Source organism: Melopsittacus undulatus, chromosome 2, assembly GCF_012275295.1.
Source record: "Melopsittacus undulatus isolate bMelUnd1 chromosome 2, bMelUnd1.mat.Z, whole genome shotgun sequence".
Classification (NCBI taxonomy): domain Eukaryota; kingdom Metazoa; phylum Chordata; class Aves; order Psittaciformes; family Psittaculidae; genus Melopsittacus; species Melopsittacus undulatus.
Genome location: NC_047528.1, coordinates 27335317 through 27360659, shown reverse-complemented (window position 1 = coordinate 27360659; position 25343 = coordinate 27335317). Strand labels below are relative to the sequence as shown.

The following is a 25343-nucleotide window of genomic DNA, read 5'->3' as shown; positions in this document are numbered from 1 at the left end:
CAGTTGTTTGTCCAGATGAAGCCACTAGGGTCTTGGCTCCTTATCACTCAGCTCTGCAGCTTCAGGTTAGCTCTGTCTGCTGCTAATCACATGTCAGTACCTATAAAAATAGAAGAGTCTCACTAATAAAAGCAAGAGTAAAAACTCATATTAAGTGATTAACAATTAGCTCCTGGCATTTGATTTTGCTATTATCCCTTCTAGGGGCTAAATACTTTTTGGAAGTACTAATATCTCAAAAATCAGAATTCCAGTTCTATATCCCCAACACTGCCTCCTTAACAGAGGAAGCCAACCAAAAAGAAACTTCTACCCAAATCTGAAAGTAGGAAAAGTAGAGTGAGGCTATGCAGGTCAAGGATTCAGAAACTTTCACTTCTGCTCTACAGATCCATTTTTTTTTTCTCTTAGAAAAAGCACAGTGAGAAGCTGCATGTGGCACTGAGGTCTGCCTTAACATAAAACTAAAGTACTTACTCACCTTTCACTTCCCTTAAAGTTGCATTAACCAAAAGCGAAGACAATTATATGGCCTAGCAAACCTAGTAATAAAATATGAGTTAACTACAAATTAAAGGAGTGAGTATTTTGGTCTGCCAGAAGAGTCTGTACCCAGAGGGGATCAATAACTCACCAGTATTTATTAGAAGCCAAAGGAAGATTACTAAAGAATGTATTCAAGCCTAACATGTTCAAAGGCAGTGACTGTTTCCAGGCAGAAGATGACTCAAACGCCACTGTTTTCAAACTTACGGCTTTAAAATTCTGGGCTTTCCAAAGGATATAATCTAGATTTCAGACCATGATTTATTGCTCCATCTTACCAACAATTTATTTTCTCTTTGGTGGAATTCGACAACACGTGTAGATGCAGATCAATGCCAATGATGGCACTGATGATGCCTCCTGGTTTCCAAAGTCAGGTACAGAAAATTGAAGGCAGGATCTTTACATAAAACTCCTTATGATAGCACAGGGACCAAAACAAGTGTATCTTATTGCTCACAGTTGGGAATTACATCTAATATTTGATTTAGAAAAGAAATATTTTGTGGAGAACCGATAACCTTCACTAAACAAAGACAAACTGTCCAATCAGCAGGTCAGTCTGTGTACCACTGTCTCAAGAGAGGCACTATAAGTAATGGCAACTATATAGCACTGCTATGTTCTTCCGTTCTTCACTACAGAATCACAGACTAGTTTGGGTTGGAAGGGACCTTAAAGATCATATGGTTCCAACCCCCCTATCATGGGCAGGGACACCTTCAACCAGACCACATTGCTCAAAGCTACATCCAGCCTCGCCTTGAACACTGTTAAGAATGGGACAGCCACAGCTTCTCTGAGGAACCTGCTCCAGGGCCTCAACACCCTCACAGTGAAGAATTTCTTCCTAATATCTGATCTAAATCTAACCTCTTTCAGTTACCTTACATTGTTTCACTTCTAGAGACTTAAGATAGCTACAGCTTACTTAGAAGAGTACTTCTAAAACAAACTTTTAAATAAACACCATGATCAGAATAGCCAAAAACATATAGGAGAAAATTTCAAATATTTAATATAGTCTTAAAAGATGCTGACACATTTTAAATACTTTACAGTCCTTTAAATGAATCTACATTTCATTACAGGATGTTTCCATAGATGTTCAACTTCAACATATTTCTGCGTTTCATCTCTTTGCTGCTCACAAAAGAAAGATGCTTCTTAGATTTTAACAATTTTCAAAAGCAAGGGTGAAAGCTTTAACCACATTAACATGCTGGAACTACCTACCAAACAGTTTTAGGCTCAGTCACAAAAGGAAGTCAGCATACTGGAAGAAAACCCCAGAGGACATAGTTCTCTGTAACAGCAAATACCCTATTCCAAAATAATTGCTCCTCCTCAGGAGGAAATGAGAGCTAAGCTACCTTAGCTGATCTCATATAACTAAATTCAGTCCAGCTTAGGTAGTCAATTCCCTTCTTCCCTGCCTCCAGAGAGGCGGATATTTAATTCCCCTAGTCTTGGGCATGCTATAATATAAGCAAGTATGGATGACAGATCAGTTCACACTAGGCATGAACATACCTAACCTTTCCCTGTTTAGAGCTCTGATGGATTCAGGCCAATGACTGAGAAAGCAGCAACAAAGCTAGTAACCAATACGGGGAGATGAGACAAGGACAAAATGAATGAGGAGCAGCAGGAAGAATCTCACTGGATGAGAAGGGGAGAAAGAGACCCACCACGCCTCCTCCTTACCCTGAAAAGCAACTGCTAAACAGAAGGATGGGTAATTTTTAGTGCCTTTCTAACATTTACTAATGTTAGCCCGAAGTGTTGAAGTTACCATACTCTTTACATACAATATTTTCTGTGAGAAAGATTAACTGTCACCAAGTTAAGCAAAATCTAAGATAAAGATTATTTTACACTGTGAATGTCATCTTAAAGACACTGCTGCTGCTAAGCCTGACCTGCATAAAATTGTCTCCACCCAAACAATAGCAGTAGAGGTGTGAATTTTGCTATATTACAAAACATGCTTTCAAAGGACTAAAATTCCAGTCCTGCTGATTACAGAAGTGAATTTAAGTGATAAGATCAACAGAAGCACGGAAAACACCCTGCGGTGAAGTCAAACTAATCCAACACATATTTAGGTTTTCAGTCTAGCAAATCCTAATCCGATTCCAATCCTAGTCTGATTTCAGAACAACTCCCTCCCCCTTTCTTTCCTCTTACAGAAACCTAAACATAAGATTTGGGATTTCCTCCCTTTTGAATTGCGACTAGACCTGAAGATGTCCCTGTGAATGACATACAGATTCAGAAGACCTTTGGAATACCTCCAGGGAATAAGCTTCGAACCACTTAGCATCTCTCAAATTTGGAGGAGTAAACTGCTACCCTATTAGCCTTAGTAAGCACCGCACTCCTTCCCGATTTAGATGGAGACACCCAGCACACGATCACTGATGTGACTACCAGCATTTAAAAAACAGAAAGGGGAAAAGACAGGGTTGATCTAAGGCAGTGCAGGAAGCAGAATGGGCCAGCCCAGGGCACTGTGTGAAGGCCGATCGGAGCGCGGGAGCGGCTTCCACCATCAGCACAGGCCCCTGTGCGCGGCAGCAGCTCAGCGGGCTACGGCCGGGCGGTCAGGGCAGCCCCTCGCCCCGGCGGAAGGGCTGTCACCGCCCAGAGGGGCTGGCACAAAAGGCAGCCGGCACCATTGTTCGCCCCATCCGAGCCGAGATCCCGCCGAGCAGCGGAGAGGGGGCGGCAGGACGGCAAGGAAGGAAGGCGGCAGCCGGGAGCTGTAGGAGGGGCTCACGGGGGTGCATCCCGCCGGTCCGGCCCGGGCCCGGCGGCCAGCGAGAGGCCCACCGGGCCCTCCCGCATCCCGGCGAGCCGCGGAGGGGGCGCGGCGGGGCCTGCACGCCGCTCGCCGGGACCGCGCTGAGCCCGGCAGCGCCAACCCTTCCCCCCGCCACCGCCTCCTCCGCCCCCCGCCGGCCGCGCCCGCATGACGGAGGGGAAAAAAAGAAAGGAAAAAAGGGGAAAAAACCCCGCGGCCGTGCTCCCTCCGCCGCTCCCCGCCTCCTTCCCGCCGCCCGCTGGCGGCGACCCGAGCGCTGCCAGGCCCCGGCCGCAGCCCCTCCTCTCGCGCTCGCCGGAGGCGGAGGCCGGCCCCAGCCGGGTCCCCGCCGGCCCCGCACCTACCTCCACGTCGCGGCCCTTGTTCTTGAAGCTCTTGATGCGGTGGTTCTCCAGGCCGGCGGCAGCGGCGGCGGCGGCGTTCTCGGCCATGGCGGCAGCAGCTCCCGGCGACGGCTCCCAGCTCCTGCGAGGCGGCTCCCGGCGGCTCGCGCGAGGGGAGGGCGGGGGGGCGGAGAGGGGGGCGGGGAGAAGCGGGACGCTCCGTGACGAGGTGGGGGGGGGGGAGGAGGGGGCCGGAGCGCGCGCGCCGTTGCTGAGTGACGGGGAGTGCGGCGGCGAGAGCACGTGACGCGGCGCGCGGGCTCCGCCAATCGCGACGCAGCCCCTCCCCCTCTCCCCGCCCCGCGTAGCGACCCCTAGAGGGCCCCGGGGGCGCCGAGGGCTGGGGACTGCGTTTCCCGCCCTGCACCGCGGCGGAGCCGCGCTGCATCCTGGGGGCTGTAGTCCCGGGTCGGCGGCGGCCTTGCACGTGGAGCGGGCGGGAGCGCGCCCTGCAGGGCGGGCGGCGGCAGCGCCGGCATCACGGCTCGGCCCTCGCTCCGCTTGAGCGGCTCCAGCTCAATGCTGAACGTTGTGGCTCCCCGGCGGCGGCGGGGAGGGCCGGGCAGGGTCCGGAAAGGCTCCTCTGTGGCCTCGTGCGCCTGAGGGGGCCAGAGGAATCAACCCTGACAGGGGCTTGCAGCGGGCTCAGGGCAACCCCGGCTTCCAGGAGCCCCCGCACCCTGGCTGGCTGCAGGTTTGTTCCCCCGGATGCACCACTGGTGACCCCGCTGGCGTGGCTCACTGTGAAGCTGTCCTTGGCAGCTCTGTCTGCCAGGGGTGTGTCAGGCGCCTGCTACACACCTCCCTCTGTGTCCCGTGACTGCATTGACATCTCCGTGTGTCGCCTGGAAAATGCTTTACAGCACGCATCCTGCAAACCCAGATGTTTTGGGAAGCCCTGAGTTTCTTTCAGCTCACCCGCAATGCAAGCAAGCTACCTGGAAGGCAAATCCAGTGCATTGCCAGCACACTCTCCATACCATATGTGCACATGGTATATGTGTGTGTCCCTGTGGTGTTGTACCTGCTATAATGGCCTCTTGTCAGTCCAACAAATTCTCCCCAGTGTCAAAATCACTGCACTCAACCCCCCCAAGCTGCTAGTGTGGCGGTGGTGATAGTTGTATATGCTGCAAACAGACCCAGAGCCTTCAGATCAATAGCAGCCTGGGCACAGCAGATGGGTCAAACTCTGAGGCTCGAAGTCAAACCGAGTATTTCTCTGCTAGTAAAGAGGACATATGGGGGTGATGCAGTTGTAGACAGTGGTCAGCAGTGATCTTAACACCCTCCACAAAGCAGAGAATTAGCTCTTTGGAAGGAAATTATCCAAGAAAACCAAACCCACAAAACAACAAAAATGTGTAATGTTCTTATCTAGCTCATCTTATGCCACATCAGGTTCTGCAACAGACACTTAGAGCTATATATAAGTCTTTCACAGACTTCTTTCAGCGTCTCTCCTTCTAATTGACAGCTCGGCTTTTTAATTACCTCCCCCCAGCCCCTCTTTGTATCATTCAAATGTCTGTAACTTGTAACTCACAGTTCTGGCAAAACAAGGCTTGCAGCCTGATGGAGATGAATAAAAATCTGGAAGACTAATGCTCTTCTTCACTGTCTTTCAGCTGTGTGCCAAATGTTCTTATCTGAGGGATCAATATAGCACTTCCATCCCTGTCGTTTCAGCTCCCAGTGCACATTCCTACATGCCTTTTCCTAATGGCTTTGTTGGGGTGTGCTGCACCGTTACTGCTAGCAGTAGAAGAGAAGGAGCCAGAAGCAGAAAAAGCCCAAATGGCATGACCGATGTGACTAGTGTTTGTCAAGATTGCTAATGTCAGAGATGGCTTCTAGGCTCTGGCACTTGATCTTTTGAAGGAGAATTGGATCCAGCTGTCCAGCTGTCTTCAAGAGAGCAGCTTGAGCAGATTCAGTAGCTGAGAACTTTGGTTTACCCGCCAGAGAAGGTAGCCATAGCTGCCAGCTGTGGCTTACTCAGGCCTCATAGGACATCTGAGCAATGCCGATCCGATCCCTGCCAGGCAAGATTGTTGCAGTTATCCTCTGGAGGAGGTGCTCACCATTGCTCGAACAAAAGAGCTTTGTTCAGCTCCATCCAACATGATCTCTGAGGTAAAAGGAAGACGTGCAAATAAAAAATGAAGTGTCTCCAGACTGGGACAACTCAATTTACCAATCCATAAATCTACATTTATTCCACTAGATAGGATTTATAGATGCAACAGTGGCGATGTCTTTTCTTTCCCATTTTCTCCTATTCATGATACAAGCCTTTCAGAGTTTCTACAGTGCATTTCATTAGTCTTAGTAGACACTCAGGAATTGAACGCCTCTTAGACAGAGCTACATGAAAGTTTGATTAGTTTTACTGCCTGAATAAAGCTTCTTGGTGGAGCTCTTGACTAGATAATTAAACTTGCATGTGCTCAGAAAAAATATTTTTATATAGTTAAGCAAATACTACTTTTGGGCACCGTAAGTAACAGACAGTATTAAAATATAAGGAATGAATATTTTGATACTTTAAAACTGAACAAACTGTGTGGTTCAGGGTGGCCATTCTTCCTCACAATATGAACTTCATATCAACATATTTTTGTCACCAATACCTGTGAAATATATGTCAGGGCTATGAACACATTAGTAGGATTTACTAGCCCTGAGCAGCCCTGCACTCTGTTTCAGATCCCTGCTCCAGTGATGCTGCAGCAGTGTTGGTTTCCAGCTCTACTGCAGCCCTGGCCCAGATGCATAGGCTGATATCCTGGCTGGGATGAAATGGGGCTAATGGGTGATGGAGTGAAAGGGAGAAAAAGAGGCTGGTTAGGCCACTGAGGTCATTGGGTACCTTCAGTCTCCCAACAACATAAATTTTATTGCTTAAAGAGCTGTGGGGAGGAAAGATACTTCTTAATTCAAAGATGTGGGATGATAACAACTCTTTGGGTGTCCCATTACTGAACAGAGTTGAGCTATGCTTGTTTCTGGGATGACTGACTGGCTTCAGCAAATCAAAATGAACACAGCAAGTGATACTGCCATATTTCGGGAAGTGCACATGGCTAGCTCAGAAGCCCACTTGCAGCTCCAGAGTCAGAAGGCACTACCACTGCTGTAGTGAGTCACTTGTTTTTTTTCAGTCAATGATTTTGTCTATGTTCACCAGTCAATAGAGCTGCAAGAAAACCAGCAAGTAAAAGAAATGTAATGAACCCAAGTCATGCTCTTGCTGGCAGTCCCTCTGAGAAGGACTGGGGATATAGGTGCAGTACTTTAAGATGCTGCCTGTTGTCAGTCCCACCCTGCTAGTAGACATTAGAATGTACAGGAGAGGCAAATGAAATGTGTCAGCTCCTCAGTCTCTCTGTTCCCAGCCATGAGCAGCTGAAGCCAAGACCTGTGGGGTGAAGGAGGTGAGGATGCCTCCCCAGGAGAGGAGTGGGGCAGTTGGCAAGGCATCTGGCAACTAGCAGTTGGCAATATCATCTGAAACTACTGCTGCTGACTTGGCTACAAACCACCCATCAAGGACAGCCTGTAAAATCATGCAACTTGTAATAACAGAAAGGTACAAGGGTTGTATTTTGCCCATTAAGTTAACCTAAATCACTCATGGGTCTTGTATCTAGTTTGCCCATCTCAAAATGGGATGCTGGAGCATCTCTGACTTGGGTGACATGAGAGCTGTAACCATGTATTACAGTTGGCACGGCAGAGCGAGAGGAAGCTTTCTCCTGCAAAATTTGCCACTGCTTGTGTGCTAACTGACAGCAGATGTTAACGTCCATGCCTTGCTTTCTCGTGTCTGTTAGATGTAGAGTGACTAGAGGTAGAGTGACTAGTGCAGGCTCAGACACATGCATGGCTGGGGTCCCTGCCCAGATCACCCTGTCCCCACCACTTGCATAGCTCTCCAGCAACCAGCTAAGCAGCATCTCATCAGGTGTTGCTCTCTGACAAAAGGGATGAGTAACTCATAATGTAAACTAAGGCAAAGTCCCCTACAAACAATGCCTTTGACTTTTGTTTTCCTTTAAGATACATGTATAATTTTGATGAGACTCTTAATGCATGTTTGTAGTTCTCTCCATCACTGACGTAAAAATTTGTCTTCATAGGAAAATAATTATGTTCTTACCTCATGGTAACTAAGGCTTTATAATGAATGCAAGGTAAGTCCCTGTAACAGCTCCAGCTTTGTCAAAGTCTGCACTGAAATACTGTGGATGCTAGGGGGTAACACATGCTCGAGAGATAAGATAGGTCCACCAAAGAGAAGCCCATGGAAGGTTGCTGTGTACAAAGATCCATATGCCCAGGTCAGGAAACCTCTACTCTGAAAATGGTTGGAAGCTGGGAAAGTGGTAGGGGAGGCATCACTTTTTTCTCCTGCTCTTATGCTTTCCTTAAGAAATCCATTTACTGGTGTCTGTTGGAGCTACAGTACTGAATAAGACAGACTTTTGGTCTGACCTGTGATAGTCCTTATTCTTACAGCAGAAAACTAGTGTTCAGTCAACTACATCACTATGAATTTGGCACCTGAATACTTTCAAGGTACAGTGTGGTCCTCCAGTTTCAAAGCAGTAGGTTATGGGTGTCACCAGTCCTCCCAGTGTCTCCAAGGAACTGGCAGTCTTAAATACCTCTCTGAGCAGTACACCATATCCTGTTACCCATAGACAGCACAGTCAATGGCACTTTGCAAATCCAGGCAGCTTCCCTGGGCTCTCAGATGTGTGGACTGCTACAAAGCTCAGGGAAGTGAGGACCCTTTTCAGGATATCTGTGCCAGGACCAGGCCCGGAGAGCTGCCCTTGCTGCTGGGAGAAGTCACTTCTGTGGGTGACACAAAGAGCTGGTGAAGGAGCTGGCATGAGTCTGGCTTTGGAAGAGCCAGTGAGGATCCCAGGGCTGGGACTTATAAATACTTCATTATCTGCAGACCAGGAACAGAAGCATTGAGGGAGCAGCTGGCTGGTGTGCTAGTGCTTCCAGAATCTGGGGGATGTTGTTAGTGAAGGAGGAACTGTAAAACCTCTGGTTATTTGTAGGCCCTCTGTGTTCAGTCTGACACAAGCTGCTGTCTCAGCATCTTTGTCCACAGTTAGGCTGGAAGGAGAATTAGGAGAAGCTCCTCCTGGGACAGAGCATCACTTTCCTCCTCTGCTGTTCTCACAAGAAATCCCAGAGTAAGTACACACTGGTTCCTCACCTTCTGCTGGGTCCCACTGTCAGGCAGCTCCACACAAGAAGGTGGGCATGGGGTAAGGCCTTCATGGACAAGGGTCTGCTGCCACGGTATACAAAGACAGCTTGGTTGAGTGATGGTAGCTGAGGTCAGTCAAAAGCCCAATCACCAGATAAGACCACAGTGATGAGGCAGGTGCCAGCTCATGTCAGGGCCCAGAGCAGTGAGTCACAGGGATAGTTGCAATGTAGCTCAGGCAGAGACCAAGGGCAGGAGCCCTGCTTAAAAGCAGTTCCTGAGATAAGGGCAGTGAATCCCTGCCAAGGCTTCTCACAGCTTGTGCTCAAACAGCTCTTTGATTCAAGGCCAGGCAGCTGCACTGTCAGAGCTGGCCCTGGGCCCAGGCAGCCCAAGCCCCAGGAGGAGGGGGATGTGCTCAGGGCTCGGGCACCCACCTGGAGCTGAAGACATCCATCATTTGTACTGATGCCTGAGCGCCAGGCTGCCACGGAACCAGAGGGCTCACAGACACTTACAGGGTCTAGACAGCTTTCCCACATTTAAGGCAGATGGTGGTCAGGAGCCAGAATGCCCTGCTGCCCAGAGCTTTGAACCAAGCACAACTCCTGAGATACTGGTCGCTGAGCCTCCTAGGCTTTGGCCTTGGATTGCAGGTGCTCAGGAGGCTGGGCTAGGCTGGGCTGTGCCACCAACAGCAAAACCTGATGGCTTGCTGGTTTTGTGGAAGGAACAGCTCCAGGCAATCTGCTCCATGGCCCAGAGCCTTCAGTATAAACAGCGTGGAGATGCATGGGTTGAAGCCCAGCCCCAGAGCCAAAAAGGACCAGGAAGTCCCTGGTGCAGACTATGCTGCACCTGATGGAGAAGTCAAAGATGCAGAATATACAGGAAAAGTCCCTGAGGACCTGGGAGTGACTGTCCACACAATAGAAGTGTATAATTTAATTGGCATAATTGGGAATTTTCTTCTTTTCATTACGGATGTATAGAACGCAGTAGTAGAAACGGCAAGAGGGAAGCATGTCTGGGATGGAGATAACTGCAGAAGTAGTATGCAACCAGGTAAATAATGTCATCCTATTTGGGAAACTGCAGGGGTAATAAAGATTTCCTTTAAACATGCAAGTCACAGGGTATGGGATGCCACATTCCTCACCCTCTGGAGCAGGAGAGATTTTCTTCATTGGTAAAGAAGAGGAGAGAGTCAGAACTCCTGGGTGGCAACCTTAATGGTGCAAATCTATGTATTATAACCTTGGGGGCATGGTGCAGGTAGCCTTTTGCCAGCTATATGATCACACATGGCATCCAACATGTTCCTTCTGGCCAAGAAACCAGGCTCTTTAGATATGCCATTACCAGGCTGTGGCATCACTGCCAGGAGAGGTCTGCCTCAGTGCATCCTCTAGACAAAAGGGATCCTCAAAGGACCTATGGAGACTGCAGCAAGGTTGTCACAGCGGGTGAGGAAAAGCCTCCTTTGGAGCCCTGGGCCTCAGCCACCCAAAGCCACCTGTACTCCATCCTACAAGAGTCATGGCTCGACTGAACATTTCTGCTTTCCATCTATGAGAAGATGGTCACTGGGCTCAAGAGGACAGCTGTCATCAGCCACAGTGTGTATTTCAGCCTGAAAGCTCTAGCATGAGGAGGAAGCTCCTACCACAAACCGTCTGGCCTCTCATTGAAGAGTGTGGGTGTGCTTGGGGCAATCCCCTGTGGTTGTACGTCACCAGCATCACTTACATCAGGGTGATGGTACTGCACATTCTCATGTGGTCACAGTGTGCACATGGGATGATCAATGTGGAGCTGGGTGTGTTTGCCAGGCCTGGTATTGGTGAGGTTCAGCAGTGGACAGTGCTGTCAGCACCCACTCCTGCCAGCTGACAGGACACACACCCATGGCCTGTGCTCACCAAAGGCATTGAATCTCCTGTAAACCAGCCTGTATGCCCATCTCAGGGCTACAGTTGGACTATGAAATGTGGGAGTGACTTGGTTGCCTCTAGCTGGTCTCCAAAGGCAATCCAGACAAGACAACCTCATTTTAGTGAACACTTGAAAAGTCTCTGGAGTGTCAGCAGTCTGCAAAGTTGCAGACTAACAAACCTCCTTGTGCTGACAGCCTCAAGCAATGAGAGTGCATCAGAAGCTCTTTGTATTTCAGCAGTGCAAGGGTAAAATATGGCTCTTCTTTTGTGGCCTCCGGTTTGGTGGATTCGTTTAGAGGATCATTTCTGGAGTAACCTAACTGCAGATTTGGAGCTCTGTGGATGGAGTGACCTTCATCACCTCCAAATCATAATGTGAAGCCATTCTGCCAACTTCCTAAACACCATGGTGCTGTGACACTGCTGTTTTGAACAGGTATTGAGTGATACACATTAACTGGCACATGTTAATGTCCATGGATGGATGGAGAAATGGTGGTTTGATCCACTACAGTCAGATGTATTTAGCTGGCACAAATATGAATAGCCAGCACGTTACCATGTGTATTGGGTTTGGGTGGCAAGGTTTTGGTAGCAGGGGAGCTACAGGGGTGGCTTCGTTGAGAAGCTGCCAGATGTTTACAATAGGGCCAATGCCAGTTGTTCCAAGATGGATCCACTGCTGCCCGAGGCCAAGCCCATCAGTGATGGTAGCCCCTCTGGGATAACATATTCAAGAAGGGGGAAAAGTTGCTATGCAACTGGGCAATGGCAGCTGGAGAGGGGAGTGAGAATATGTGAGAGCAGCAACTCTGTGGGCACCAAGGTCAGTGCAGGAAGGGAAGAGGTTCTCCAGGTGCCAGAGCAGAGCAAACTGGGTTTGAAGTTGAGCCCTGGAAGAAGGGAGGGGTGGGGGAAAGGTGTTTTCTGAAATTTGGTTTTATTTCTCATTAACCTGCTGATCATATTTGCTATAAATTTAACTAATGTCCCTAAATCAAGCCTGTTTTGCCCATGATAGTAATTGGTGAGTAATCTCCCTGTCCGTATCTGAACCCATGAGTCTTTTGCTGTAATTGGGGTCTTTTGTTTTTTTCTCCCCCAGTTCTGCAGAAGTGAGTGATAGAGCAGCTTAGTGGACACCTGGTGTCCGGCCAGGGTCAACCCACCACACAATCTCAAAGCATGATGACCAGTTTCAGATTGTGACACATGTTAGCAATACACTTTTTCTCCTAAACACAGTCCCTGAGAGCTGCAGGATTACATTTGCACTGCAGAAAATAGGCCTATTTTTTTAGCAGAAGTATCTCAAAATGGACTTGCAGTGATCCCAAGGTATCTTTAGTGCTCACATTGTTGAATGTTATCACATATAAGTCTTAACTTGTATTTGATCTGATTTTGCTAAATCAGATTATTTTTGGTTTTTGTATAAGCAAAGACAATTTAATGCAAACAATTATGACAGACAAGGCAAAGTTTTACTGAGGTGCATCTGTGGGGCTTCTGGTTTGCCCTGCTCACCTCAGTCCACCAATACAACATGCATTTCCATGCTATGTGCGTATTGTGCAATCATTGTCCACCCCTGCCCAGCCAGAGCAGGTTGTCTCCATCCCTGGTTAATGCAGCCCTGATCACAGCATCCTTAGAAAGGTGTTGTTTTGTGTTCTCATACCCAAGTATTAATCTGCCCTGACATCACTTCGTTTGCCAGAGCTGGTAGCACAGCCTGAGATCACTTCACTGCAGAGATTATGCAGAAATAGAAGCAGATTCCAATAACTTCTGTCCTGCAAAGCAAGTTTTAGTTCCTACTCTGGTATAATTTTATATACATATATATAGATGTGTATAAGAGCTTGTCTTGTGCAGAGGTAAGAAACTCACAGATGCAGTGTTATGTGAATCTAGAACAAGGGACAATTCCCTTTGTATGCCTTCATGGAGGAAAGTTCGAGTGTAGTTATGCTTCTGGTACCACCACAGAGCCACTACAGCTGGCTACTGCCACTATCTCCTGCTCATTTGAGATATTCTGCATATTTAAATAATTATACATTTGGTACAAGGCTCTTATGGACAACATATAATATTCTTCTTGTTTCAGTAACTTCAGTTTGTAAGAAGTCACCAAACAGCGTGTCCCCACGCTTACACATTGAGGCTGGTTTCACATGATTATTGACAGAAATGGCAATTTTATTTTAAAACCTCCTGTGATCTGATCTCAGGATCTATTTGGATCTTCAGTCCCCATGGCAATAGCTTCTCAAATCCTGAAAATAACAATGTGTGCAGCTATTTTGACTGAATAAACCAGACGCCACACATGCGTAAGGCTGAGCATATGGGTGCATGCTTGCAGGGAGAGAGTTTTGTTTTGGTCATGAAAGTAGCTATTTTCCAAGCACATGTAGAGATCTGCTCTATTTGGTCAGATGTGTCAAGTGAGGGAGTGCTATTTTTGCATTATTGCTTTTTGAAACAGCTATTTTTACATTATTGCTTTTTGAAACAGGCCTGCATTCATCCTTCTGAATAGCTTTCTAATGATACCTGACATGGTTCATGTGCCCAAGAACCCATTAGGCATTGCTCTTGCCAGTGAAACACTGCTGAAACTGTGCCATGAAAGAGGAGAGGCAGGAAAGTAGATCCTAACCTCATTTGTATGTTCATGTATTCCCCTTTGGACTGGAGCTGTTAATGAAAATGGGAAGCCTTGTGAGCTGTTTTGGTTAAGAATAGGAATTGGTTTTAATCTTTGATGCTACCTTAAGTGTTCGAAGATAATGTGCAATAAAGGAAGAATCAGCTACACAGGCAATTTCTTTGCTCGCAGCTCTCTGCCTTTCAGATAGATCCTGATTTGGTCCTGTGAGGGTGCTCCAGGATGGATCTTTTCCTGAAAGCCACCAGGTATCACATGCACCTCATCTCCTGATTGCTCAGCTCTGCATGGAGCCTGCCCCCTATGTTATCCCAGAGCAGGAGTGCCAGGGGCTGGTGGGCACTGGGTCCTGTGGGAAGATGGGGACCATTTGCTTCCTCCCACGTTGTTGTCCAGAGGATGCTGAGTCAGATGGACCTGCACAAAGGTTTGTTCATGGGGTCTGTAGCTGGGTGGTGTGCATTGGCTTCAACGTAATAGCTGCTTTTTGGGAAAGATATAAAAATGAAAGGAGAGACACAGAGGGAAAGAACTCGCCCACATGGCCAGCTGGGAGGAGAAGGAACAGGAGGTCCCCATAGAAGTGTCCTCCCTTCAGCATCCTCTCTGGTGGCGTGGGTGCCCTGCCTGCTGGCAGATTTCCTGAGATAACTATGTATCCTTTCTTTTTTCACCCCGTCAAGCTCACTTTTCATTGTTCCTGCTCACAAAGCTGTTAGTGCTGATGGGAGCACACGCTGATGGGTCACACTGGTTGGTTGTGAAGCTTTGTGCATGCATTTTGGTAGGTCCCCTAATGTAAGCTGAGAGCAACAGCTCAAGAACAGGAAGAGAGGTGGGAAAGGAAGGTGGTTCTCACACTGGTGGCTATCAGTTCTCATAGGAGACTCATAACAGGGCTCACAGGTGCAGGGCCATGAAAATAAGACAAAACTAGCATGGATTGACAAGGGAAGCCCACCACTCAGGGTCTTGAGAGAAGCCAGCAGCATGGTGGGGAGACAGGGAGCAGTGAGGAGGCTGCCGAGCTGCAGATAGGACCCTTTAGTGTCACACACTTCAGGCTCTGCATGGCACACTGCAAAGCCGGAGCATGGCTGAGAGGTACATGCAGAGCCAGGAGCTGGGAAACACTCTCAAATGGAGCTGTACAGCTCTAAATTGTCTCAATTATTATCACAACCAACAGAGTGGGTGACAACAACCGCTTCCTACAATGGCATCTCACCAGCTGCGAGGGAGCTTGCTTAACTGCAAGTGACTTCAGCTCCTTGCTTGGCTCCCACAGGCCAACTGGCACAAGGGCACCCTGATGTGTCCCCTCGGCTGAGGCATCCAAGGGACCACAGATGGGGCAATGCCAGCTGCTTCACCAGACCTCCCAGGGCCCTGCTGAAGGAAATAGGGGTCTGTGACCTCTGAGCTTAACATGGGGTGCCCAGAGGCACTGCTGCAGCCGACTGCCATTCCTGTCCTGGCACCCACCAATGGACAGGAACATCTGTCCCACTGGTGAAGCAGACTCACCAACCGCTCTTTTCCAGAAGTGCGCCCTGAGCTAAGCCAGTCTTGAGTCTGGCTTTGTCTTCAGGGTCAGCCTGGCAGGGATATTTCAGCTCTTCTTTCTTTCCCAGTGCAACACAAGGAAGGAAAAGGCAAGGCAAAGAAAGGAGAGCAAGGCAAGAAGGCAAAGCAAAATAAAAGAGGGAAGAGCAAGACAAGGTAAGAAAAAGGAAGGGAAAGCAAGGCAAGAAAAAAGAAACAGGCAGAGACAATAAAAAGCAGGAAAAGTAGGCAAGGAGAGAAGAGGGGAGAAAGTGAAAAGGAAAGAAGGAAGAGAGGAAGGGAGGAAGGAAAGGAGGGAGGAAGGAAGGAAGGAAGGAAAGAAGGAAGGAAACTAATAAGGAGCACTTCACTGAGTGTCTTAAGCTGCAGTGCATTTAAAGTGCAGCCTCAAACACTGGGAGTGCTTGCAATGCTCTGTGTAAGCCAAAGCATGATGATGACAACATAACATGAAAAAGAAAAGTGAGTGTGGAGTAATTCTGAGGGGAGGGAGCTCTTTGTAAGCAGTTGTTTGCAGATAGTTTTATGGTGATTCAATGTAGTCAATGTAAAATCTGGCTGAGTTGAACTGGGTGTCAGCCAGCCCCATGGGGCTACTAAAATTTAGCTGAAACTGGTATTTTACACCAATTTCTTTAGGTGAGGAGAGGGGTGCTGCCTTTTGGGCAGTACCTCTCCTGCCAGCCCAACCTCAGGGGCTGGCTCTGCTCCAGAGCCCTCCACCACCAGCCAGTAGAGGCAGTTGGCAGGCTGGTGGTGAACCAGGTCAGAGAACTGATCCAGGGGAAAGAGCAATAGGGAGAGAGTTTGGGGATTTGTTTTCCCTTTTCCCAGGCTGGTTTCCCTGCTCTTGGCCAGCAACTAAGTGAGAGACCACCAGGGCCTCCCAGAAGCCCTCCAGCGAACCTGCAGCAACATGACTCAGTGTTTCCCCTGCTGCCAAGGTAAATGCAAGCAGGGAGGAAAATCAACAATGGTAAACCCCAACCCCCTGCAAGGCTTCTTCATCCCCTTTGGAAAACTATAGCAACAGGGGCCCCCATTTGGAGGGACTCCCAGGTGGGCCCCCTTCAGAGAGCTCTTTGGCAGACCCTGCACTCCCTCTTGCCTCTCTGCTCTGCACATTGCCACATCCTTTGTCAGCACTCAGCACGGCAGCATTAAAACAAGAGGGAGGCCAAGTGGAATTGAAACTGAAAGCCACCCTCCTGGCTATGGGGAATTCCTTCCCTGGCAGAAAAACAGTGCTGGCTCTGTCAAAATTCCAGTCGGATTTCTGTCCCTACCGGTAATAAGTGAGAGTCCAGATAATTATGTCAGTGCCACAGATTTTAATTATTATATTTTGAACGTTCTATAGAGCATGCTTGGTGAATCCCTGGCATTGCTCTGGCAGTGTAAAAGGAATAGGGCTTCCTTGTATTTGAAGAGGTACCAGTGCTCCAGGCTACAGAAGATAGGTAACTGTGCTTTTTAATTTAAACTTACAGCCACGACAGCAGTACAGGGGGTCTCTCTGCTCCAAAAGTGCTCAACCTGCAGTGACTGATGGCTGTTATATCCAAAACCTCATAGGTTGCTATGGGGAAAGCTCCAGAATAAACATCTCTGCTTACTATGGAGGCTCAAAAGACTGAGATGCAGTTAGATGTAAATACCTGGTTTGATAGCTAATATGTTTGGGGTTTTGTTCAGGCCCTCGTTAGGTGCTGCTGGTGGTTTGCTAGTAATTACAGTTCCATTTTTTGAGTGGTATCAAACACTGAATATACAATGGGGTCCTGAAGCTGGAGGGGAAATCCTTGTGAATTACGAGGAGGGAAGAAGACCACTTACTCTTCACCTTCCCTTTACATTTAACTTTCATGTCTAACAGTTAATGCAGAAATGATAAGATTTCTGTGAAGATCATTAGAAACCCATATTGGTAGGGAGAGAGTGAAATACGATTACACTTTGTAAATCCAGTAGAAATGCAATTCAGGAAGATGGATGCAGCTATTAAAATGTCACGTCTTAGATATATTTGACCAATATACACATGTTATTTGATGCTGTAGTTTTTGTAAGTTACTTATGGGATTAAAATAGCAATAAATCCCTCATAGTGAGTATTATTTAGCACCTACATTTCAGTTCATTCCCCAAAAGGATGTCAAAAAGTGAAGCAATAAATTAGAGGGCAGAAGCCTTTCTTCAGCTCTCCTTAATTGCTGCCCAGGTTGCATTTCTAGCAGCTCATCAGGAGACCTCTGCAAAAGCCTATCATGGCAATGAAAGACGCCACAGTGATAGACATGTGGAACGCCAGCAGCAATATGGATAACTGTCACAAGTATAGGTCCAAACCAGTCTAATACAGCAATGACTTCCCAAGGTACCAGCCCCATCCATGGCTCAAGGAATCATCTGCAAAAAGCCAAAAAATGGGGAAGAGACCCACAGCAGATGCCTGCTGCTAGGGAAGCAGGAGCCACAAGTTGAACTGTTTCAGATCTAGACTGGCCACCACCTTTCCTTCTCTACATACCCTTCAAAATAACACCCTGTGAGTGCCTTTCCAAATGCTGTTTCATGAGTTTTGACTATATTTTGGCTCCAAAGGCATGGTGCCTGCTCTGGTCAATGATCTTCCCTGCACTTGGTGGCACCAGGGACCCTTCTTTATCAACTTGGCAGACCCCATGTTCTTGCCATTCTCATCTACAGTATTTTGCTTGCAGCATTCAGCAAAGCTCATGGTCTGGTCCTGCAAATCCCTTCTTGTGAAGAGGGGCTAAGAAAGAACACAGTTAAGGCCCAAGTAATTTGTTTTCCAAGCATCATCTTTTGTCTTTAGTTTTAGCAGGCACAACTCCTGTAAAGGGCATTGGTGCTGGTTTTGTTGCACATGGATTTCTTCATAGAGAGTTTGGCTGGTGTGGGTTTTTTTTTTGGACAACTCCGATGGGGCCCTCAAGCAGCTTTCCCCAGGAAACATGGGAATAACTTTGTCATTGTAGGACCATTAATTTGCCTTCCCTTCCTTTCTCCAAGCTGTCCTTATACGAGGAGGTTTATGTGTAAAAAACCACACACTATGGTGTAAAAATACCTGATCTCAACTCAGTTTACCTAGATCAGAAGTGGATTTAAGCCAAATCCCAAGAGCATCAACTCTACTTTTGGTATCTATTTAAACTGGGGAGAAGGTAGGAAGATTAAAGATTGTCTCCTTTAGCCTGCCTAAGCAAGTGTGGGTGGTATGGACTGTACCCAATCACCTTCAGCCTTAATAGAGAGACAGCCTCCGTGGCCAGAGACTTCTTAAATGCAGAGAAGCACATATAAACAATGAAATTACTGACCGTGAATCACATATTCATTATTTTAAAGAGAAGACCATGTCCTTGGAAATTACTGAGGGAGGCGAGCCACCCTTTTAAAATCATTTGCAGTTCTTGGCACAATGCAGGATGAAGAGGTTAAATGAGCAGCAGTGCTTGTTGAATTATATGCCAAAGTGGTTTTGCAACAGCATGGCTGTTTCAGGGTACTGACTGTCTCATGGTGATGGACATGGCAAACTGCTGACAGTGTCAGATTTTAGGTGAGCTTACAAGGAAGACACTGAAGCACAAGGGTTGTTTCTGGTGCACAGCAAACATCAGTGTGTCAGGGAAAGAAAGTGGGAAAAGCTACTTCGTTTTGGTGCCTCTTCTGGGTGACAAGAAATGAAGTTCTATGAAATCACACAGTTTTACCATATTTTGATAACTATAACGCTACCTCTTTTATCTTCAGTAAACTGAGAACTTGTGTCTTACCCAAGAGAAAAGGCCCTTCTCCAGGTTCCCATGCTCCTGTGAATTAAAATCCTTCTTTGGGTGCTGCCCTAAACAGTATTACCTCCTCCTCCAAAGTTTTCTCCCCAGGAGCACTTGGGCCTCTGCCCAGGCAGAGGCTCCAGCTGTATAGGTCTCCAGGCAGGACATGGACCAAGAATCCATACCCAGGTCTCCATCAAAGTCACCCTATGTTGGGAAGGGGGCCCATGGCCCAGGCTGTATCTCTACAGGCACAGAGCTGGCAGTTGCCTGGATAAACCTATGAGCTCAGAGTTGTGTAATGTGTTTCCTTGATGGATCATCCTATAAACACACCAAGGGATCCTGAGGCAACCTGACACCTGTAATCGGCTGGAGGAGCAGATATTGCTTTGGAAAGCAGCTTGGCAGGGGAGAGCAGGGTATTTTTTCCCCTCTGCCTGGTCACAGCAGGTTATTTGACAATTGTTTAAACTGGCTAGAGAGTAATTGTTTTTCTTTTTAATAAAGTTGAAATGAAACAAAACTGTATGATGTTAAGGTTGTGGGGTAGAAAGGAGGAGGAGAGGGCAGGGCTGTGTAAAATCACACTCAGAAAGCCACAGAGATTAACTGCTTACGTCCCTGTTAGCCTTGTGCTGAAGGTGAGTCTGGTTTAAGGTGGAGGAAGGTCTCTAGCCTCTGCCATCACAGGGAGCCCGGAGCACCTCCTGCCTGGATGGTACTTACAGGGGTCACCCAGTGCTGCGCTGTCTCACTCGTTCACATGGCTGGTCCCCTTGTCCCCTCCTAGTCACAGTTATTTGGATGCAATGGAATACTGCCCAACAGCTGAACACCTCCATCCTCAGTGCTGTCTGTCCTCTGTCATGTGCCAGGAATGAGTGCCAGCCCTCTGGGGTATGGCCAGTTTTAGGCCAGCATGGTGGCCTGGGATGTGCCATGGTGGCTGCAATGTTCCTCGGTTCCCAAAGAGTGCTACTGTAGCCTTCTGCAAAAGGAGATCATGGGCAGAGCCCAGGTTGTAAGGGAGAACATGGATGTCCTGAGCTGATGTGCTGGGTCATGTGAGGTTGCAAGATGCTGGGTTGGGTGAGCTCTGACGGGTTTGTGCAGGTACGAGGAGCATTGCTGCAGTCTGTAGGGCTGTGGATTTCATGCCAAGAACCAGCCAGGCCCAAGCAAGACACTGGGACATTGAGTGGCAGGTGAATACCTTACAGGAGCTGGGATTGCACAAGTAATTTAGTAACCTGAAAGCTAAACTCTGGTGGCATCAGCTGGGCCAAAGAATCCATAGTCAGCCCATGCTTTGGCAATGCCACATTGCAGTGCTCATTTTATCCAAGGAAGAAAAAATCTCCCTGAGTCTGGATATGCTAACATCAATCAAGCTGTACTGGAGTGCTAATTTAATGCTTGTTTGCTATTTTACTTTAAATATTTTGAAATAATTAGGAAGATATTTGTATCTTTTTTACACCCTAAATGCAGGAACACAATACGTCTGTACTGATGGATTGGTAATTTAATCTGTTTAATTCTTTCTCAATATTATCAGTCCAAGGAGCAAATGCAGTATGAAGACAAAAAGCAAAAAGGCTGAGTGAAGAATATTTACACTGTCATTTCCATATGTTAATCTTTGCATAGTCATCACCATCCTTTTTATTATGCATAATAGGATTAATCATTAGCTGTGCAATGTCCATCTTCAGGAATGTCCTGCAATATGGGCAGGCTTACTTCCCAGGCTTCCCTTCCACAACTGATGTGTCCTGGCCAGTTAATTGCTGTGAAATTCAGTGGCAGATGAGGCACGGAAATTTCAGAAAATATGGAAACGAGCTTCACAATTCACAAGGGATAAGGATGAAAAAATGAGGGGCGGCAAATCAGCATTCAGTGATGATGAGGCACTGCCGTTAGTATGTTGTTGTGGCTTTCCTCTGCTGGAGGGAGGACAGAGCTGAGATGTCCTCGTTAGTATGTCTGCATGCTCCAGAAAAACAGAAATTGCAGAACGCTGCTATTTTGGTTCTTACATTTTCCTCCCTCGCTCTGTTCAGGGGTTTCATCTGCTGTATTAACTCTAGCAGCCTTATAATGGGAAGGCTTGTTTAGCACAGCTGGCTGTGCTCTCAAGGCTCAAACTGAAGGTAAAAACCCATCTTAGATACCTGGGTTTGCTTCTTGTGAGTCAGCATTTTTGCTATTTTAACACAGGTGAGCACATAGAATCATAGAATCACAGACTTGCTTATGTCAGAAAAGACTTTCAAGACCTTCGAGTCCAACCATTAACACAACACTGCCAGGGTCATCACTACACCATGTCCATGAGAGCCACATCTACACATCTTTTAATTACCTCCAGGGATGATGATTCCACCACTTCCCTGGGTAGGATCATCAGAGAAGCCTGGCGATGGGCAGGCTGGTCCCATGGTTGGAAAACCTTTTGGTGAAGAAATTCTTCCTAATACCCAGTCTAAACTTCTCATAGCACAATTTGAGGCCATTTCCTCCTGTCCTGTCACTTGTTACTTAGGAGAAGAAAGAGACCCCCATCTTGCTCCATCCTCATTTCAGGCAGTTGTAGAGAGCAATAAGGTCCCCCCTGAGCCTGCTCTTCTCCAGACTAAACTCCCTCAGGTCCCTCAGCTGTTCCTTACCACACTTGTGCTCCAGGCTCTTCATCAGCTTCATTGTCCTTCTGTGGACCTGCTCCAGCACCTCAATGTCTCTCTTGTAGTGAGGGGCCCAGAACTGAACACAGGATTCAAGGTGCAGCCTCACCAGTGCCAGTACAGGTGAATGATCCCTGCTCTGGCTCTGCTGGCCACACTACTGCTGATACAGGCCAGGATGCCGCTGGCCTTCTTGGCTGCCTGGGCACAAGCTGGCTCATGTTCAGCTCTGTCATTCAGCACCCCCAGGTCCTTTTCCACTGAGCAGCTTTCCAGCCACTCTTCCCCAAGCCTGGAGCATTGCAGGGGGTTGTTGTGGCCCAGATGCAGGACCCAGCACTTTGCCTCATTGAACCCCAATGGGACACAGCCCATTGATTCAGCCTGTCAAGACCCCTCTGCAGAGCCTCCCTATCCTCCAGCAGATCAACTCCCAGCCAGCTTGGTGTCATCCTCAAACTTACTGAGGGTGCTACTCAGTCTCCTCTTCCAGATCACTGATAGAGATATCAAACAGAACTGGCTCCTATACCGAGCTCTGGGGAACATCACTTGTGACCAGCTGCCAGCGGGATTCCATGAGAAATAGTGTCAAAGGCTTTATTGACATCTAGGTAGACAACCACCACAGCTCTTCCCTCATCTGCTAACAGGTCACCTCATCACAGGAGACCAGGTTTGTCAAGCAGCACCTGCATTTCCCAAACCCACACTAACTGAGCCTGATCACCTGGCTGTGCTGGACATGCAGTGTGATGGCATCAAAGATGATCTCCTCCATAACATTCCCTGGTACCGGGGCCAGTCAGACAGGCCTGGAGTTCCCTGGATCCTCCTTCTGGCCCTTCTTGTACATGGGCATCATTTTTGCTAACTTCCAGTCAGCTGGAACATCCCCAGTCAGCCAGGACTACTGATGAATGATTGACAGTGGCTCTGTAAGAACTGCCACCAGCTCCCTCAGCACCCTCAGGTGGATGCCATGGCCAGCTACCATGTCACACATGATTCCAGGTCCCTTCAGAGTCACATAGCAGCCAGTGGTTTGAAGGTACTTTTTGGGTGTCCCACACCAAGGTCATGCTCCAGAGGAGGAGTTAGTGGCTATGGTCAGCTCAGTCCACAGCTCCCAAGTCTAAATCAAAAGCTGTGAACCTCAAAATCCTGCCCATGCTGCTGCTGAAGCCTGGAGAGGGTTCAGAGTTGAGGACATGGTGTCAATGCACCTCACACTTAGAAAGCAGAAGCAGCAAGAGCCAGAAACCTGCAGCCCAGCCAAATACACCCTGGAGGGCCTGGACCATAGGGACGTGCTTTGGGTGATGGTGATCTTTCATTGTGCTGAGTGCAGCTCCTTGTCCCACTGGACATGGTCCTCCTTCTGTCTTGGTCAGATGTGGGATACCATAAGGTTACCATAACCTGCAGAGGGACAGCTTCAGGCACTAGCAAGTAGGGTGAACTGAGCAAGCACCTTCTCTCCCATAAGGGACATGATCTAAAGCAAAGCTTTGGGCCTGCACTTGCTAAAGGTCTCTCTGCTTACTGTGTTGAAGCTCTTCCAAGACCCCCTGTCCATCCCCACCTGCGGTACCTGAACCACAGACATCCACCTCTGGGCACAGGCTTCTCTTCTCAGACATGTGGGAAAAGGTCAGTCTGAAAAACATCTTGTTTGAGCAAAAACCAATGACTCAAATACACTGCATAGCCATACTATATAAATGTAAATACATGAACATAGTATAGAAATATAGATGTGTTTATTATATAGTATCAATGTTTCATGTATAAATACTCCACATGTATATATATATTTATATAATCTATATAATTTTTATTTATATAGACACATTATATATGAAATATGTATTTGTTTATGTTACATTTTGTGGTTTATATGCCTAGTGCTTCATTTTCCTTTCATTTGTGGGTGGAGAGGCTTTGACGCTGTGAAAAGTGCATCTTTGAAGCACAGCGTGCTGAAAGGTAAAACACAGCCCAGCTCTGGTGGGTTTAATCCACACTGAGGGATGCTCCAAATTGCTCCCGAAAATGTTGGTTTAAGGTTTCGATAAAAGAAATGCAGAGGTTTTGGGGAAGATGACAAAGCTCCAGCTTTCTGCAGGAAGGAGGGGTGGTTTTGCAACGTGTTCCTAGCAGGAGAGAGGTAAGTGATGGTCTGTGTTTCCATGCAGTGGGGTTGCCCAGTTGCTGGATGTGCTCAGGCCATGCTGGGAGACAGAGATGTTTGTGGAAGAGACAAAGGGCAAGGGAAGGTGCCAAGCATGCTGGGGCTTGGGCAGGGATGGGATTCCTGATGCTGCAACCCACCTGCTACAGGATGCTGCAAGTGCAGGGGGACTCTCCTGACATTTGGGAAACCAGATTCCCCCTCAGTGAGGTCAGTGCTCCCAAAACAACAGAAAGACCCTGGCTTTGTTCTGAATCAGAATAGAGGGAGAGAATAATTTAAAAACTGTGAGATCAGACTCATAGAACAGTTTGGGTTGGAAGGGACCTCAAAGGTCCAACCACCTGCAATGAGCAGCGACACCTTTCATTAGGTCAGGTTGCCCAGAATCACATCCAGCCTGGCCTCAAATGTCTCCAGGGATGGTGCATCCATTATCTCTGGGCAACCTGTGCCAGTGTTTCACCACCCTTATTGTAAAAACTTTTTTCCCCACATCCATCCCAAATCTCCCCTCTTTTAGTTTGAAACCACTAACCCTTGTCCTGTTGCATATTGTATATTTGTGACAAGCTCCATTGTCTTGTGAAGGAGAGGGGAATTGCCCCCAGATGATTCCTTTCCTGCATGAAACGTACTGTGGTGGTGCCTTGGTGCTTGTGCAAGCGGAAGCTCTGCCCCTGGCAGTGCATCCCCATCCCATTTGACTGCAGGCCAACATGGGATCTACCCGGGCAGAGCGTAGCCAGGAACAGCCAGGTCTGGCCACAGAGAGCCCGCCTGAGCTGCACTGGTATTAGCAGAGGGAAGCCATTCAGCGGGGATAGAGGAAAAGCGGCCATGGCTGTTGAGCCATGTGCAAGGTTCCCCGTCTGTCATGTGGAAACTTGCTTGTGCAGAGCCGTTTAGGAGGGTTCTGAGCAATTATCTCCCCTGTCAGGGAGTTTTCAGGTTTATGTATATCCCCACGCCTTCCCCTAGACAAGCTTCCCATACAGAAATTGCAAAGCTGAAGAGATCCTCTGCAATTAGGGGAGAAGACATCACTCTTTCAGCTAACATGAGGAAAAGAGGCAAATGAATCCATGCATTGTTATCAGGCTTTGGCTTAGTCACTGGGGAGGGTAATAAACAAGGCAGACTTGGTTGGGATAAAAAAAGCGTCGAGTATGGTGAGATTATGAAACAATAGGTACTGATAGAGAGGCAGCACAGAGCCAGCCGCAGAGCAGGCGCTTTATTGAATGCCTGGGTTTGAATGAATCCTAATGATAATCACGGGCTACATGGCAATTCGTTTAAATAACGTGCCTCCTGCTTCCTCCCAGCCCTGCAGAATGAGTCCGTACATGTTAATTGCTTCATTTTGAAGAGAAAACTCCTCTCTGAGTGTCAATGTTATATATTTAATTTTTGCTGTTTCTTTAATCTGCCCTTTTTCAAGCCGTTTGCTGGCTATAAAGGCATCTGCTGCTGTCATTTTG

The 25343-nt window shown here is 47.7% G+C and overlaps 1 protein-coding gene across 1 annotated transcript in view; it reads right to left on the bottom strand.

Moving 5' to 3' along the window:
* The window catches only part of KPNA3 (karyopherin subunit alpha 3), a 53340-nt gene extending 49421 nt beyond the window's left edge, over positions 1-3919 (bottom strand). The window contains exon 1 of the mRNA XM_034072562.1: positions 3718-3919. Coding sequence (XP_033928453.1) covers positions 3718-3804 — 87 coding nt within the window. The 5' untranslated portion in view covers positions 3805-3919. The remainder of the gene's footprint in view (positions 1-3717) is intronic.
* Between the last annotated feature and the right edge of the window lie 21424 nt (positions 3920-25343).